At 38.8% G+C, this 15,558-nt stretch overlaps 1 protein-coding gene and 4 long non-coding RNA genes across 7 annotated transcripts in view; 4 read left to right on the top strand and 1 right to left on the bottom strand.

Annotated features, from left to right (window-relative positions):
- LOC129362422 (uncharacterized) overlaps nt 1–15,558 on the top strand; it is a 31,336-nt gene that overhangs the window by 435 nt on the left and 15,343 nt on the right. The gene's annotated exons all lie outside the window — the stretch shown is intronic.
- rab33a (RAB33A, member RAS oncogene family) lies at nt 1,252–14,497 on the bottom strand. Of its 2 annotated transcripts, XM_055033922.1 has the most exons (5): nt 14,284–14,497; nt 12,776–13,340; nt 5,957–6,097; nt 5,298–5,378; nt 1,252–5,210 (listed from the first exon to the last, which is right to left on the bottom strand). In XM_055033922.1, exons 2-5 carry the CDS (start codon nt 13,178–13,180, stop codon nt 4,986–4,988), a joined length of 852 nt encoding a protein of 283 aa, XP_054889897.1. In that variant the 5' UTR covers nt 13,181–13,340; nt 14,284–14,497; the 3' UTR covers nt 1,252–4,985. The 2 variants fall into 2 exon arrangements, with proteins under 2 accessions (XP_054889897.1, XP_054889896.1); XM_055033921.1 differs by lacking the exon at nt 14,284–14,497 and having other exon boundaries at nt 12,776–14,111.
- On the top strand, nt 8,785–10,051 carry LOC129362420 (uncharacterized). The gene is made up of 3 exons (XR_008606227.1): nt 8,785–9,477; nt 9,691–9,825; nt 9,909–10,051. It is a non-coding gene; the product is annotated as an uncharacterized LOC129362420 (long non-coding RNA).
- LOC129362421 (uncharacterized) lies at nt 10,219–11,059 on the top strand. Of its 2 annotated transcripts, none has more exons than XR_008606228.1 (4): nt 10,219–10,308; nt 10,386–10,476; nt 10,583–10,923; nt 11,000–11,059. It is a non-coding gene; the product is annotated as an uncharacterized LOC129362421 (long non-coding RNA). The 2 variants fall into 2 exon arrangements; XR_008606229.1 differs by having other exon boundaries at nt 11,029–11,057.
- On the top strand, nt 11,071–11,750 carry LOC129362419 (uncharacterized). Its single transcript, XR_008606226.1, has 3 exons — nt 11,071–11,182; nt 11,278–11,402; nt 11,585–11,750. It is a non-coding gene; the product is annotated as an uncharacterized LOC129362419 (long non-coding RNA).

The raw sequence follows: 15,558 nt of genomic DNA, 5'->3' as shown, positions 1-15,558 counted from the left end.
ATAAAAAAAATTTTAATGAAAAAAAAAATAAATAAAAATGAGCACATTTTCAGTTTTTTACCACCAGCTTTCTCCTGATGTAATGAAGATGGTATTCCAACATATATTTAATGTAATGGTGTATTTCACCGCTGTAGTTTTCAAAATTTTATACAAACTACCTATGGCGATACTTTGTCTTTTGTGGGACATGGTACCATTTTGTATCGGACATTAGCAAGATCAATAATACGTGGATTACAGTAGAACTGATAAACTGTATCACCGATGTCAATACTGCTGCCGATACTTTTTATTATCTAGGTTTGATATATTATCACATTTCTGGCCTTTGGGTCCCTCGAATCATTTTGTTAAAACCTATAGAATTTAGACAAGGTTTGTAGGTGTCTACAAAATACTTTCAGAACATGACAAACAGAAAGCATAGAAAAACCAAACATGCATTTTTCCCCTAAACAAATAAAGTGCAAAAAATATATAATTCGAGAGCAAATCAAAACAAAATCTTTTCAGAGGTACCATTGAGAAACTCCGATATAAAAATAAAATAAAATTTGAACTTGAAATTAAAACATCGATCTTATCAGTATACGTAGTATCGATATTGTTGATATTCTGGCTCATTGTTCGAATAACAAACCCAAACGATCACAAATATGCTCCAACCATGTTGATTTTTGATTTAAATAAAATGCATATTTTAAAGATTTTCTAAAATATTATTTTTGTTACCTAAGGACATTAGAACAAATTGAAGTGAAAGAAAAAAGCATGTGGCAGGAGAAAAGAATGTGTTGACTATAAAAAAGCTGATTGGATTTGTGTGCACACCTTGCACCTTATTATTCATATTTATCACAGAGTCTTCTTGAGTTCACCCCTGGTAGTGAACAGTGATATTCATTACTAGGGGCGAACTCTGGTAATGTGATATTTTTAACATGTATCTGTTCTCTAGAGAAGAAAATAAAGCAAAAAAAAAACTTTGAAGGAACAGCAGAATTTATTTTTCTTCATGGTTATCCAATATAGGAGTATCTAATTTAGGCTTCCTGAAAACTGAACTTTATTGAGACAATAATAAATCAAAATTCTTATCATATAAAATTTATCACAATAAATAATAAATGATAAATGATACCTGGCCACCCCTACTCTTCACACTGGAGGAGCTCCAAATGGATGGATTGACTTGATAACTTGTGTTTATTTGGACTATCTGAACTCAAAGAAGAAAACCAAATCAAATATTTTCTTCAGTATTTTTATCTGAAGTCATGTTGTGAGATTGTAACACAATTACAGAAGAGGATACATATAAAGAAGAGAAGATGGACGTGATCTCAAAAACATGAAAAGCCACAAGCAGCGACATTGTCTCGTCAGGTTTACTAGCCTGAAAAAAACCCCGACATCTTAAAAGAAGGTGAAGCCACTGTGAAGGCTTTTGTTGAAAGAACAACAGTCCACTGCTATTTTACAGCACTTGCAGAATAACGTCACAGATCTCTGTCGGAAACCAACATGTTAGATGACACCGAGCAATGGCTTCTTTTTTTCAGTCCACACAAGCTACCAATCAGCTTTTGTACAAGCTGTACAAAAGCTCCCATGTGAATGGTTTTTAATATTTCTATTGTGAAATGATTTGAACATCTGTGACAAAGTAGTCAAACCGGGCTGCAAAAAAACCCAAACACATTTGGATTTGAATCCAGGGAAACATTTTGATGAAGGAACACTAAAATGTCCAATGATCTCCATCTTACAATTAACACCTCTTGCTTCTTTATTATTATCTTTTTAATAATTATGGGAAAAAGGTATATAAAAAAGTGCACTTCCCTCTACCCTATGGTACTCAAACAGTCCATGTAGCTTAATAACAGCGTCTTGTTGTCGTTCACATGTATTCTGCAATGTTAATATGATATTATTTACTCTTACGTACAACTTTAGTAGATATATTAGACTACATTTTTCAAAACGTCTTGACATCCATCCACATAAGAGCAAACATGACACATAAATAAAAAAACCCAACATAAATCAACTGCACTTACTTGTAAAACTAGCTAGAAAAGCGATAAAGAAAGGCAAGTAATCTAATTATGTTACACAATTGTGTATAAAGAACTTAGTCAAATGCATTACAATGGCTGATCTAGAATCTAAAAAGTGTGGAGTACATTCCCCCAAATCTTCCGGCCAGTCTCATCACCAAACGTGATAAAAAATATTATTTTACATGATCCAATCTTCCTACAATCCTTTGCGATTCCCACTGAGGCTTGGCTCCCGGTTGTAACACTGAACGTGTTGAAGCCATGTCTGGTATCATACACCAATCTCATGCGACTCCCTTAGAAGGTTTCTCAAAGCATAAACTTAAACAAATGGAAAAATGTTGAAATGTGGGCAGAGCACTTGATCGCTGGATTTGCACAGTGTTTTCTGAGTTCCAGGTGTAGACTCAGATCCACATCCAATATGGCTACGCACCTTCACAGCAGTCTCTCCTATTCCCTGGGAAACTATTTAATATTGGTTCTGTGCGCTAGTATGAAAGGGTTTTTGGGATTTCAGTGGCAATGAAGATGTTTTTCGGTAATGTTTGGAGGAGGACAGACGTCTTGTTAGGGTGGAGGAGCGGCATGGCTTACTGCTATTGTGACCATGTGTGGACTTGGTGTGCTTTGGAGTCGGGGGTTGGCCAGAAAAGCGTTCGGCTTCTCATAACTTAGAGCTCATCATTTCTAACTTTTTCTGGTACATCCATGATGCAAATCTCCTGTTCCACCAAGCTGGTTTGAGATCTTTCTGACCACTGGAGTACAGAAAAACCACCCTTATGTAAAGGAAACCAGTCATGGCCAATCAGAAGATACTTCGGTTTGGTGCTTAACTAATATTCAGTTGCTACAAAGGGCCCTTGTATGTTCAAAGAAAAATACCCCCACTTCATTACACATCACTAGCAATAGTCTGTTAATAAGCAAGATGAAAATATGCGTCATTGTTGTTTCCAGAAAATTCGTACTCTAGTATCTCAGTTTGAAACTGAGACTCATTGGCCCAGGTGAGGAAGTTCTGATCTGTTATTTTCTGGTTCTGGTGGCTTTTTAGGACAGCCTTAGTTTACTGCGTTTAGCTGACAGGAAAAATGTCACTCTTGATGAATGCACTGATCATTTGATTCAATTCATCTGTCCCTTTAGCGAATAAGCTAAAGATCCCTCCTAAAATGCTCACTAATCTACATCTGGATGTATTGTTAGTGCTTAGTGAAAAGTAGGCCACAGCGATACAATACAAAGAGCCATAAATTTAATTGTCAGAGTGTTTGATGCTCTGTTACACTAAAGACTTTGAAGCTGAGTTATATACATTGTGTTCCTCCGCCTGCAGCCCAGTAAGAAGCTTTCTGAGTCTAAAGCAAACAGTCTTTCTGTGCACAGTAAATAATCAATATGGCTTAGTGGATAACTTCATGCAGTCTGATCCTCCTGGATAGATTCATTTACACTGGGCTTAACTTGTGCTGTGAGGGTGGTCACAGTTTTTTTTTTTTTTTTTTTTTTTCAGTTCTTTCGGACCCTGACGGTGGGATGGTGATGGGGAGACAACACGTTTTCTAGGGAAGCCTTGTGAAAGTATCCAAACCCGGTTTTATATTATGATGACACTTTGACCTAAACCAGTGGTGAAGAACTGGTTTAGTCTGGCAACTTTCAGACGCATCTCTGGTCCAACATACCATCCTTACATCAGTCAGCTTCTAAATCTTGACTGTTGCCCTGATTAACATTCTCCTGGTGTGTTAATATTCAATGACAAATTGTATTTATTAGCAACATGGCTTCTGACTATAACTGATTGCACTTGATTATATTCAGTAGTATCAATGCAAAGGAGATCAAGTGCATATTCAAGACAGGCTTTTTTTTAAGAGTAAATGTTTTTCAAAGCCACATATCATTTTCCTTTCGCTTCACACGTGATAATTGTGTTGGATTATCACATGAAATCTCAGAAAACACGTAAAAGTGGTCGTAGCATGACAAAGTGAGTAAATGTTGAAGGAGGATGAATACTGCTGCGAGGCCACAAAAGAGAACGGAAGAGAGCCAGCTTGGTCCGCCGAAGTCCCGTAAGACTAAGAGTGGATCTTTCTGCATTTGCACACAAAGGGAGAGCCGTCCAGACCTTTTCCTTAGAGGTAAAAACATGGAGGGAATATGTTTGTATCGGGAGCAGAGGAGAAAGAGGACGTTGACTTTCCCTCTGCATGAGAGAGCGCTTGGGTAAGAGGAGCTCTGAAATCAATAGGTGGCTTGCTACAGGGCAACCCATTAAGGGTCTGTTTTTGAAAACCTCGTCAAGGAGGTTCCAGTCAGGCTCACCTTGAGTATTTCCCTCTGTTTTATTTATATTTGCTACGTCTTAGATGTTACAGGGGAGCAAGATCAAATCCTCCAACAAACAAGCCACTGAAACAGGATGTCTGGTAGTTTAGGCATTGCCTCCAGTGCTACCCCTACTCCTCTAAACGGTTTGTGAAGGTTATGGGTCAGGCAGCTTTTTAGTTCTTAAGGCAGTAGAAAAAAGTCTGGGAAGTCCTGTTTCCAATTGGAATAAGAGCTAACATATGATCAACGATAAGAACAAGACAATACAGCATTATTAGGAAAGTCAGTGGAAGAGATTTCACACTATTGTGGTCTAAAAGGCAGCATCGTCACTATATGACACTCCCCAATTCATCGCTTCTGTTCAAGAACAAGAACACCGTCGAAATCTCAGTCCTATCATGTCTTTCTGTCGTCCGCTGAAAGCACATCACTACCAGAGTCAGCATAAACCTTCCCTGTCATCTTAACCAGAAAATTTCCCCTTCACACTCCCATACCCCATTCCTCCTCCCTTATATAAGTTATTCCTCTCATCTCCTCCCTAGAAATGCCTCCCTGTCCTCTTCTTCCTCAACATGGACAGTTAGTCTTTGTTTCTGTCTCCTGTGTGAGTCTCACTCTCCCGTCTTCCCTCTCCACGTCCCTGTAGAGCAGGGACTTCTGGGCCTTCAGGCGGCAGGCCAGCGACATGAAGATGGAGTCGACGTTCTGACTCTCCTTTGGGTCCTTCGCCGATGTCTCGAACAGCAGCATGTTGTGGGAGTCTGCGAACTTCAATGCCATGTTAGAGGGAACCTGTGGAAAATGGCGACGTTCAGGGAAAGCTTGGCACTGAAGTGCGACTGAAAACAAATGTGTCAACATTTCCTTCTTCTAGCCAACCTGGATTTGATCCACAAGGTCGCATTTATTTCCCACCAGAACTCGAGGCACTGATGCCGACACCCGATGGCCATTGCACTCCTGCAACAAATTAAGACACAAGAATCAGATTTGGATTCAGCTGAATCGGCCAGGTTTGTGCGCACGTGTCAGCAAATTGGTGAAACTGAAAAACTCACATTGACTAACTATTTTCTTTTTGATTATTTGATGGAATATCAAAAAAGGGGAGTAAAGCTCCATCAGAAAATTAAGAAATTTTAAGATCAAACTCAGAAATTTCATATAAAAAACAAGGACATTTCTGAGTTTGGAAAGTCAAATATTTGCTAGAAAAACAAAAATTCTGAGATTAATCTCAACTTGGAAATTTCAGACTTTTAAAAGTTGAAAATGTATAATTTTTGAAACTCAGGAATGTTCCAGTTTTTCCAGAAATGTACTCCTCTTGTTTTTTGTCTATCTGAATGTCATCATAGGTTTACATCTAATTTTACTCTGGAGTCAATATCAGGGAAGTCATGGCCAAAGTAGTGAGAGAAAAATCGCCCAGAATATGGAGTCATTTTACAATAACCATAAACCTCGAATGAAAAACACTAGCAGACCTTCATACAAAAGACTAATAGGAAATTGTTGGTTTTTCAGCTTCTGCTTACCTCTATCCATGTCTGTAGGTTGCGGAAGGAAGCCATTTTGGTTACATCATAAACAAACACCACTGCATGGACGTTGCGGTAATAGTGTTCCACCATGGATTTGCGAAAACGCTCCTGACCTGCTGTGTCCCACACCTGCACCTGTAGAGACAGACAGACAATATTTTCTTCATTAATGCATGTGACCCTTCTTTTCTCATTTTTATTTTGATAGATGAGGTTGTATCAGAACCAAACAAGAACAAAATTCACACTCGCAGGTTTTATTGCAACCTTTCAACTATTCACCAAACAATACCTAGCTTCGCTAGTTAGTTGTGTCTACAGCTGTCTTAGAAAGAAAGTACATCCTCCTCCAGTTTCAGGGTTTCATCAGGACATAATATGAGTGTTCAAGTCCCTAAGGTTATTTAAGTCTAACCTCCAATGTATAAAATGCACAAAATACTTCCAATATTTGTTATGACAGAGCTTTATGGCCACACTAAGACAATAAAATAATTACAAAAATAAAATCAGAATGTTATGAGGGTAATTACTGGAAATAACAGGAGAATAAAGTTATAACATGATGACTTTATCTGGCAATAATAGGACTTTATTGTCTGAATATTATGATTTTATTATTGAAATAATATGACCTTATTCTCATATTTTTACAAATTCTTGTTTTTTTTTTTTGACTTTATGGCTTTTGTTTTTTTGTAACACGGCCCTAAAACTCTGTCGTACGTTGCTTATGAAACAATTAGAGCTAAATTAGAAATGTTTTCAGGCAAAATATTAACCTGAACTTGTATTTCAGTACCTTCTTGTTTCAATATCTTGAAACAATCTCCATTCAAGTCTTTCACTCCTCTATGGAGGAATTTTGAGCCTCTAGTATTTCTCATGTTGCTTCATTTCTTTAAGGTTTTCAGACGTCTGTTTCTGCATAGGTCCTGTCACACCATGTCAAACAGTTTGTGTTTGAGACCATTATTCTGTTGACGACGCAGTTCGTGGATAATGTTGATGTAATGCATCAACATTACAACTCGAGGCATTTACCAGCTTTAGGAGAGTGCTGTTCTCCAGCTCAATGGAATTATCTGCGTGATCATTAATGCAAATTACAGTCAGTATTTGTCGTGGATTTCATTACATCTGACTGATCTGTTGCCGAGTCTGTGCTTGGTAGCTGCGATGACAGAATGAGAGGGAGAGGACGAGATGGTAAAACAAAAACACGATTCTTCACACTAGTGCCGCAAATATACATGCAGAGAATAATATTGCATTTATTGCGAGGCGGTTTGATTACATTGGATTGATTCTGACACACACTAGCCTTAAAGTGGAAGACGTTTGTACAGGAGATCCAGTGGTTTAGACATGCAGGCCTCAGGGGTAATGTGGACAGCATTTAGTGTGTGTTTTTGACTCAGCATTGTGTGTGTGTGTGGGGGGGGGTGGGGGGGGGGGGGGGGGCTGTCTCTGTGTGTGTGTGTGTGTGTTTGTGTGTGTGTGGGTGTATGTGTGTGTGTGTGTGTGTGCGTGCGCCATCAGGGATCTAAAGTTGCAGGCATTTTGTTCCTTATAGACACAGATCAACCATTAAAATAAGGCTGGGCACTCATAATCACAAACTTCAATGTAATGTAGAGATCTTGGGTGACAGATCAACTTATATTCTAACTTATATAGCTGTGATAAAAATGGGTTTTTGTTTTGTTACTTTTACCCCCCAAAGAAAAATCAAAAAAGTGAGCTGTGCTTTTGTAATTAGCTCCGCTGATTCAATACTTGTGCAATTACACTCTGGGCATCTCAGTTACTTTGCAGTGTTCAAGTCCTGCCGTTTATTCTCAATTAAGTTTAGACATGGAACATTTTAACACGTATGGTTTGATCTAGGCCAGAGGTGTCAAAACAAAAATAATTAATACAACTAAAATCACCAAAAATGTTGTGATTTTCTTTTTTACCTACTCAACAATAAGCATGAATTATTTTAATTAAACAATCAGATTTTTTTAATAGGAAGAAATCAGATTTTTTTTTGGACGATTACTAATTCATTCAAATCTCCTCTCTGTTTTCGTTTCAGTTTAAGAATATTCTACACGTCTATATTAGCCATATAATGTCTTGATTTGTTTTCAATAACAAAGGGTGACAAACCTTTCAAGACACTGAATTTCTGCGTCCATTTCTTAAATACTGTATAAAATACATGGCAAAAAGTGGGTATGCGCTATATGCGAGGAGCGCTGCGCTAGGGGGCGCCAAATCAAGGGCAGAAAAATTATTCTGCACTGAGGCACGATTTGTTTGAGGGAGAGAAAAGAGGAGGACATTTTCTTTGAAGAATATTCAATAAAAATTACATTTGAAACTTTGAGAATAAACTAGAAAAAGCTTGGAAATTTCGGGGTTAGAAAAACCCCCAAATCTTTTACTTTTGAAACTCAAAAAATTTCCAAAACTCAAAAACTTTTGACTTCTGAAACTCGGATGTTTAAAAAAAAAATTCTGACAATAGTCTGAGAATTTTTATTTGTTCTAGCCTCTTGCAATTTTTTTGACTTTTCCTGTTCAGAAATGTCCTTGTTTTTATTTCTATTTTTATTAACAATCTAACATTAAACTCAGAATTTCAGATTGTCTTTTTTTTTTGTTATTATTTCTCATTTTTTCCTACCTACAATAACCCTAATAGTTATTGTTGTCGACTGATGACAATGGAGAGGCAGGAAAACAGGGATGACAAAAAGCTTTTCAAAGTGGTTGATGAACAGTACACAGCAAAAACTGGAGTGTTAAAATTTCAGGGTTAAACGTGTCAGAGTTAATTTTAACTCAGTAAGTGTATTTTTAACATTTAGCGATTTAAATGATGCCCAGTGTTGGAGTTATTTCGCAGAGTTGATTGCGTTGGTGTTGAATTAACTCTGCTGGGAGATAAATAAGCTCCTCCCCTCTGCTTCAGTTTGATTTCAATCTGAACACGGCTCCATTTTCTTCATCTCCTGTTCTACACGGTAAGTGTCCAACTTACTAAATATTTTGTCCAGCACTATTACATTGACAGAGTGAGTGATTTGACTATTTCTACTAATTACCACATAATGAAAAGCAGCTGAATATGTCCATTTTGCAACAGTTTTACACAACATGTTAGCTGGTAGCTAGTAGCACTTACACCTGATATTATTATAATGGTAATTCTTACAAAACATATTTTGTCGGACCATACACTCGTAAAAAATATACTTCTACGTTTTTGCCGTTTAAAATGATAATTTTGGCCTTGTGAATGTAAGCTAACGACTATTAGCTTCAACGAGCCGAAGTCACGTGACACCAATAGCAGAGTTACAGTGAGGTGAACTCTTGACCTTTACCTTATTTTGCTTTGTCTAGGTTTATCCCATGCTTAAATAAAATGCTGATCCATGTAAAGTTTGGTGACCTGCAAAAGTATGTGAAGTTGGAGGAAGTCGAAGGGCTGTTTGACTTTAATCAGTTTCATGAGAAAGGTTTGTTATTTATTCATCATCTGTGTGGCATGGGCATTATTCTTTCCAATGTATGTCTGTTTAACACATATTTTACACATTTGTGGTAAGTAAAAATTGTATTTTCATTAATATGTTTTATGCTAATCACATGATCAATATCAAGTAACTGTTAGTTTAAAAAAATCCAGCTAATTACAGAATTAGGCTCTAAATCTTGCCTTGTTTTTTCAGTCATTGAACAATTTTGCCTGCCACCTGATACCAAAGTTACATACAAAGATGCAACAGATACTGAAGTTGACGAAGAAATATTCAGTGACCTCCTTAGACAAGGCAATGTGGTACAGACAGTTTTCTGCTATGATGGTGAGATACCAAAGCAAATTAAATCAACAGTTTTACAGATTTTACCAAAGAATGTAACTGATGTCTATTGTCTCTTTCTTCAGAGTTCTCAGAATGGTCATCTGCTTCTGACTCAAGCTTCAACTCAAATGCATCAACATCAACAATACTAATGGATGAGATGCCACGCAAGAAGCAAAAAACTGAGAATCCTGATAACTCAGTGTCTGCTAAAAATGTAACAATATTTTTTGTCTGCCTCTAAATTCTGTTTTGTATGCCCAGACATGTTTTGTCATATTTTGGTCATCTGCATATTGCATATTTCCTTTTTTTTTTTCTTTCTTTTTTTATTGTTCATTTTATAGCTTGTTGAAGGTGTCCTACAAAGCAAGTCTGGTGGTGAAGAATTCTGCAGGAGTATGAAACTACAGAAACCCTAACTGATGCCACAAGAAGACAAATGGTGAACATACTGGTGGCTCACATGATTGATGAACAAGGGTATGTTTTTACACTATTTAATTTATGTATAATAATTGAAAAAAAGGTTTAATCACCAATTTAAAATCTGCTGTTAGGCACCTCCCCACAAAAGCAATCAGAGAGAAGTATGCCTTTGGAATAGTGACAAAGGCATCCCTCAAGGATCCATACACCAAAAAAGGCAATGTAATGTTTTTTTTGTTTGTTTGTTTGTTTTCTACAATCAATCATGCTCTTTTATTTTGTGACTCAAAACTGTAATTTTGCATTTAATTTTTGTTCTTTTTTTTAGGAGCACTTTTATGATGCAGCAAGCAGCACTGGATACATTTCATGGCGTCTTAAAACGGTCCTAAGGAAGATTCAAAGAGGATCTCTTGTGCCATCAAGTAGCACCAATTACATTTCATCTGGAGGCCCAAATATACAGAGAACTGTGATTGTTGAAAAACAGCTTGATGGGAATGCCTGCCAGGAGGCCATATCTCTGCTTAACCACACCACAGACAGGTCCGTGATCTTTCAGAAGATGAGAGAGACTTTTGAGCACCGTCACAAGCTTATTAAAGATGCCAGTGGAAGAAATGATATATCCTGACCACATTCCCGGGGTTCCTGGACACAAAAGGATTGGTAAGTGTTCAACTGAAGTCTTTAAATGTGGATTTTTACATTGTTATAATGGTTTGATTTCTACATGCTATTAAAGATTGATCAAGACTTCCGTCTCCTATTCAGTGAAGAAACCTCATCCAGACTGCTGCAGAAGTGGATGTGTTCTTCAAACCAAATGTCATCAAGGAGGCTAAGCGTTTCACTTCTCCACCTGAGTTGAGAAGTTTGGTGCAGTCAGCGGAAAGTCTTCAAAGCGATGACCTCACTAACACATCTAGTAAGTACCTGGATATATCTGAAGATAGTTGACTATTCAGAGTATTCATAAAGTTCTGATATTATAGCTGAAAACTTTTATAAATTTGTCCTCAGGCTATGACCAAGAAATGGCCTCGCTGTTACTTCTCTTACATCTTCTTCCACCGCAACCAGGAGGACAGAAGTCTCCAAAAATCAGTGCAAGTGATGCAGATGAGAGACTTGTTGTCATTCATAAGGTAATTGAAATTTAAAATATGCAAAATTATTTGTCTATTTCCTTTTATAGACATGCATAAATACAGATGTTTGAATGACAGCTTTGAAGATGTCTGGGCATACTTAAATTTATTTTTATGTCACGTATCGTAAAGCTGTATGTTTTGTTTCTAATGTTTGGTGTATATCTTTTTAATTTTAGTCATGCTGCAGTTTAGAGGAGCATCTTCGGGGACAATGGGGTCTGCAGCCATACCTCCTTGCTGTTGGGCGTCAGAAAAGCAAGATTGACAGCTTCTACATCGTCATGGATAAGTGCCTCATCCCATGCCAGACAAACAGTTCTCTTGGAACATTTGATGAGCTATTCAAAGCACATTTGTGTTTAATTTCTCTTATGATGCTGCATTGATGAATTTCTACACATTTCTGCAGACAACAGTGTATAACATTGACGTGGGCAAAATGAAGGAATCGCCCAGAGTTAGGGACGTGAGAGCAAGGCTGCTAAACCAGTCCGTTGAGCTCTCTTGTGAGTAAGTCAGGCTAAAAAATGTTGACCTGTTTTTATGTGTCAAAAACTGTATCCAAGCGGACACATTTGATCATCATCATGCTTTCAAAATTGTTCAAAGTGAAGAAAGGCATTTAGTAAAAATCCCTGAACTTAAATTTCTTTTGATATTCAAAACTCTTATGGCATTTCTAATGAATGTGTGATCATTGTACCACAATTTAAAATGTTGGGAACACAGCTGCAAAAATAAAGTGTTCAAAATGTATGTACTTGTGTCAAGTTTTTTTTCTTAATAATTATTATAATTAATCAAATCATAAAGTAACTTTTTTGGAATGAATAACACTTGAAAGTGTTAAATCAACACTAATAAAGTGGTAATTTTTGTTCCTGGATCAGTGTTATCCAGTATATCCCACAGTGTTGAATTAACCCTGTTTTGTGAGTTAAATAAGTAACTCTGATAAAGTGTTAAAATTTTAACTATATTGAAAGTGTTAATTTAACTCTTGATGAGAGTGGACTATATAAGCACTGAAAAAGTGTTAAAATCAACTCTGTGGGAGTTAAATTAACACTGGACTTTTTGCTGTGTAGGTCAGGTAATTCAGTCTATCCAGAGGAGGCTTCCAAACATCCAGGTATTGTCGTAAAATGACAGCTCACTGTTGTTTTGCAGTGTGTGCAGCAGTTACAGGTGCCTCAGACAGTAGGTACATATCAGCGCCCCTGCCTGTACATAATCAATAAAGCAGAGGAGGAGAGCTGCGCTTTCACAGCTTGGCTATTAATAAGAGAGCAGGCCCGAGGCATCAGCCCGGGGACGGGGAGGGGACGTGGAGGGGGGTCCACGTCCCGCCCCGCCGCTGCCTTTACCTTGATGGTCTCCCCTTCGATCTCCACCGCCTTCTCCCTGAAGTCCACGCCGATCGTGGCCTCGGTCTTGTCGGGGAAGCTGCCCCCCGTGAAGCGGAAGGTGAGGCACGTCTTCCCCACGTTGGAGTCCCCGATGACGATGATCTTGAAGATCCGCGTCTGGATGCTCGTGTCCAGGGAGGAGGCGCTCAGGTCCACGGAGGAGGTGAGGCTGGGGGCCGCGTCGCTGCTGCTGCTGGCTCGACTCCGGCCGGCTGTGTAGAAATCCATGGAGGATGTCAGGATGGTGACATTGTCGTCCGCCCGGTTTCTCCTGGATGCTCCTCTCCCCGCGCCGACTCCTCCTCCTCCGATGCCGCCGCCGCCCGGAGCTCGGTTCTCCTCCTCCGGGGAATCCTTGGTCATTATTGCCGGAGGAGGCGATGCGCCAGTCGGGGTGCGTGAGTGGAGAAGAAGTGGGGGGTTGGACGGATAGAGACGAGAGAGAAGGGAGGAGAAAGGGAGGAGGAGGAGACCAGAGATGCAACAATGACCACGATGCTGTCTGTCAGCAAGCGACGGAAGCCTTAAAGGGAGAAGAATCATTATCAGTTTAACAAAACAATGCCTGCTTTAAGGCTGAGACGCAACAGCATGAATGCATTTCTCATTTTTGCGAAGTGATTTATCTGAATCATTTTTTTCCCCCACTCTGGACTCCATCTTAAAAAGATAAGAATTGGTTGTAGATGTTTGAACTTCATAATTCCCTAGTATCGATACGAGGTTGGTGTCAGTATCGCATTATTGCCAGCGTGATAAGATCGATACTTTTAGTTTCACACTACCTCTTGACAATTTTGTTTTGTTTCTATATTGTAGTTTAGAAATTCTGCCTCAGAACAGATTTTGGTTAAGATTTTCTATCCAGTGATAATTTTCTGCGCTCTGTTTGCTTAGAGAAAAAGAAAATGCACACAAATGTGTTTTGCGACTGGGATAGTGTTCCAACAACTTAATGTTCTCTTTCTTCTTGTCATAACTTTTTGCTATTTTTAATACTCCTATCCAAGTGCTGCTTTTTCAGTGCATCTGCTTAAACCCCCAGTAGCTCATGGTAGACGGCTGCTTCAGTGGGAAGTTTCTTTCAGGTTAGAGGAAGTCTTTGCTCTCCATCGTCGCTACCTACTCACTTGCAATGAGGCTTTGCTGCAAAGTTGAAGACAAACGAAAAGTGGACATAAATTGAACTTGGAAATGGTTTTGAGACATAATAGAATTTCACTTTCTGATGGATTTTCCCAAAATAAAAAGGATTTCCACAAATATCCAAATTTGTCTAATAGACCTTTAATACTGCTAGAATGTGGTGTGTTATTTCACTAGATAAATGTGTTACTAATTTTACTGAGAGATCAACATTGTCTTCACTGTAGTCTTTTTTTTTTTTTTTTTTGGAAACCGCAGCCAGACTGTTCTTGTGTTTAGCAAAGAACTAAAGAGGAAAAAAACAAAAATGTTTCACTTACCTTTTTCAGTTGTACCTCACAAAGCAGCGGCAGAGTGTTTGAGCTTTCATTTGAACTCAGTCCTGCAGTAGCATCGCCTGCCCGCCTGCCTCTATTGACACGGCACAGCTGTCTGCCGACAGCAGACTGAAATGTGGACGGAATGACAAAACACTTGTCCCGATTTCTTCCTCTCACAAGCACAATCACAGGCGTGCCGCTCGATCTCTTCCTCTCAGAGACACCCACATAATCTCTTTCTCATACAGACACACAGCGAGCACACACTGGCAGCGTTTAGCAATCTCAAGGCTTCTGTCTCACAAAGCTCTCCTTCATCCTCGGTAAAAGGCCCGCTTGTCTCGGAAAGATGCTCAGTGGGACATTCACGTCCCGCAGAACACAAACCAGCAGCGAGAGACAGAAATGATTGGCATAATATGTAGATATTTTGATGCACAAGTCACACGCACTCCCCGATGTTATATTTTCAAATCTCTCGGCGCTGATTTTCCGTCGTTCGACGCAAACAGCGATGTGAAAGTTCATTTGTACCCTACAGATTTTTGTCTGGTTTATTGTTTTCGTCACTCTCGACAAAAAACTTCTTTTTTTTTTTTCCATTTTTCAAGTTGCAAACACACAGGCTGTTTGTTCTGCTTTAGACAGACCAGAGTTTATTTTTCTCAGACAGTTTGCTTTGTTTAGGCCCGTCATTTCTGGACTGCCTGCAACATGCTGGAGACCTTCCTGTGATAGAGCCCCAGTTGAACAGCTGCTGTAATTGCATAGAGGCAGTTCTTCTTCTTTCAGGGTTTCCCCCACAAAACCTGCTAAGCTCTGCGGCTAGGGCAGTCAATCAGCGGCCCGTCGTGTTTTTGTGTCAAAAAATGTTAGAAGTTACAAAAATTCAGAGGTGCAGGCGTCACAGTTTGTGTGAGGCCCAGTTCAATATACCAGCTATAGAACTAGCTTAATCTGTCTTTACTATCACTTTTATAAAATCCCTATTTAAATTAAATATATGACAGTTAGCCTGGTGGCCCGCCAGGCTTATAATACTCTGGGGGAAACCCTGGTTTTTGAAAATGTGTTGTTAAAATGAACCAAACTAAATGACAAATGTTTTTGGCCCAACTGACTAATCAGTGTTAAAATGCCCCTATAGGTGACCTGGTGACCTTCTCCTGACCGGTTAACAGAAGTAACTTTCTCAACGACTCTTACATTTCTTCAGATCAGAGCATGAGGTGTTGCTTTTTCAGTTTTTCATAGAATATTTCATAAAGCCTCGCT

The sequence above is a fragment of the Poeciliopsis prolifica genome, unplaced genomic scaffold (genome assembly GCF_027474105.1).
Source record: "Poeciliopsis prolifica strain line A6 unplaced genomic scaffold, Auburn_PproV2 SCAFFOLD009, whole genome shotgun sequence".
In the NCBI taxonomy this organism is placed as follows: domain Eukaryota; kingdom Metazoa; phylum Chordata; class Actinopteri; order Cyprinodontiformes; family Poeciliidae; genus Poeciliopsis; species Poeciliopsis prolifica.
Note: the sequence above shows the minus strand (reverse complement) of the source record. Positions and strands in the feature narration are given on the sequence as shown.

Bases quoted from the DNA above. Each gene is read 5' to 3' on its own strand.
- rab33a (XM_055033921.1), bottom strand. From the start codon at position 13,360: ATGATTCTTCTCCCTTTAAGGCTTCCGTCGCTTGCTGACAGACAGCAT. The intron at 6,098-12,775 runs GTAAAGGCAGCG...CTGTCTCTACAG, and splicing joins TCGAAGGGGAGACCATCAAG to GTGCAGGTGTGGGACACAGC. The intron at 5,211-5,297 runs GTTGGCTAGAAG...CATTTTCCACAG, and splicing joins ACCTTGTGGATCAAATCCAG to GTTCCCTCTAACATGGCATT.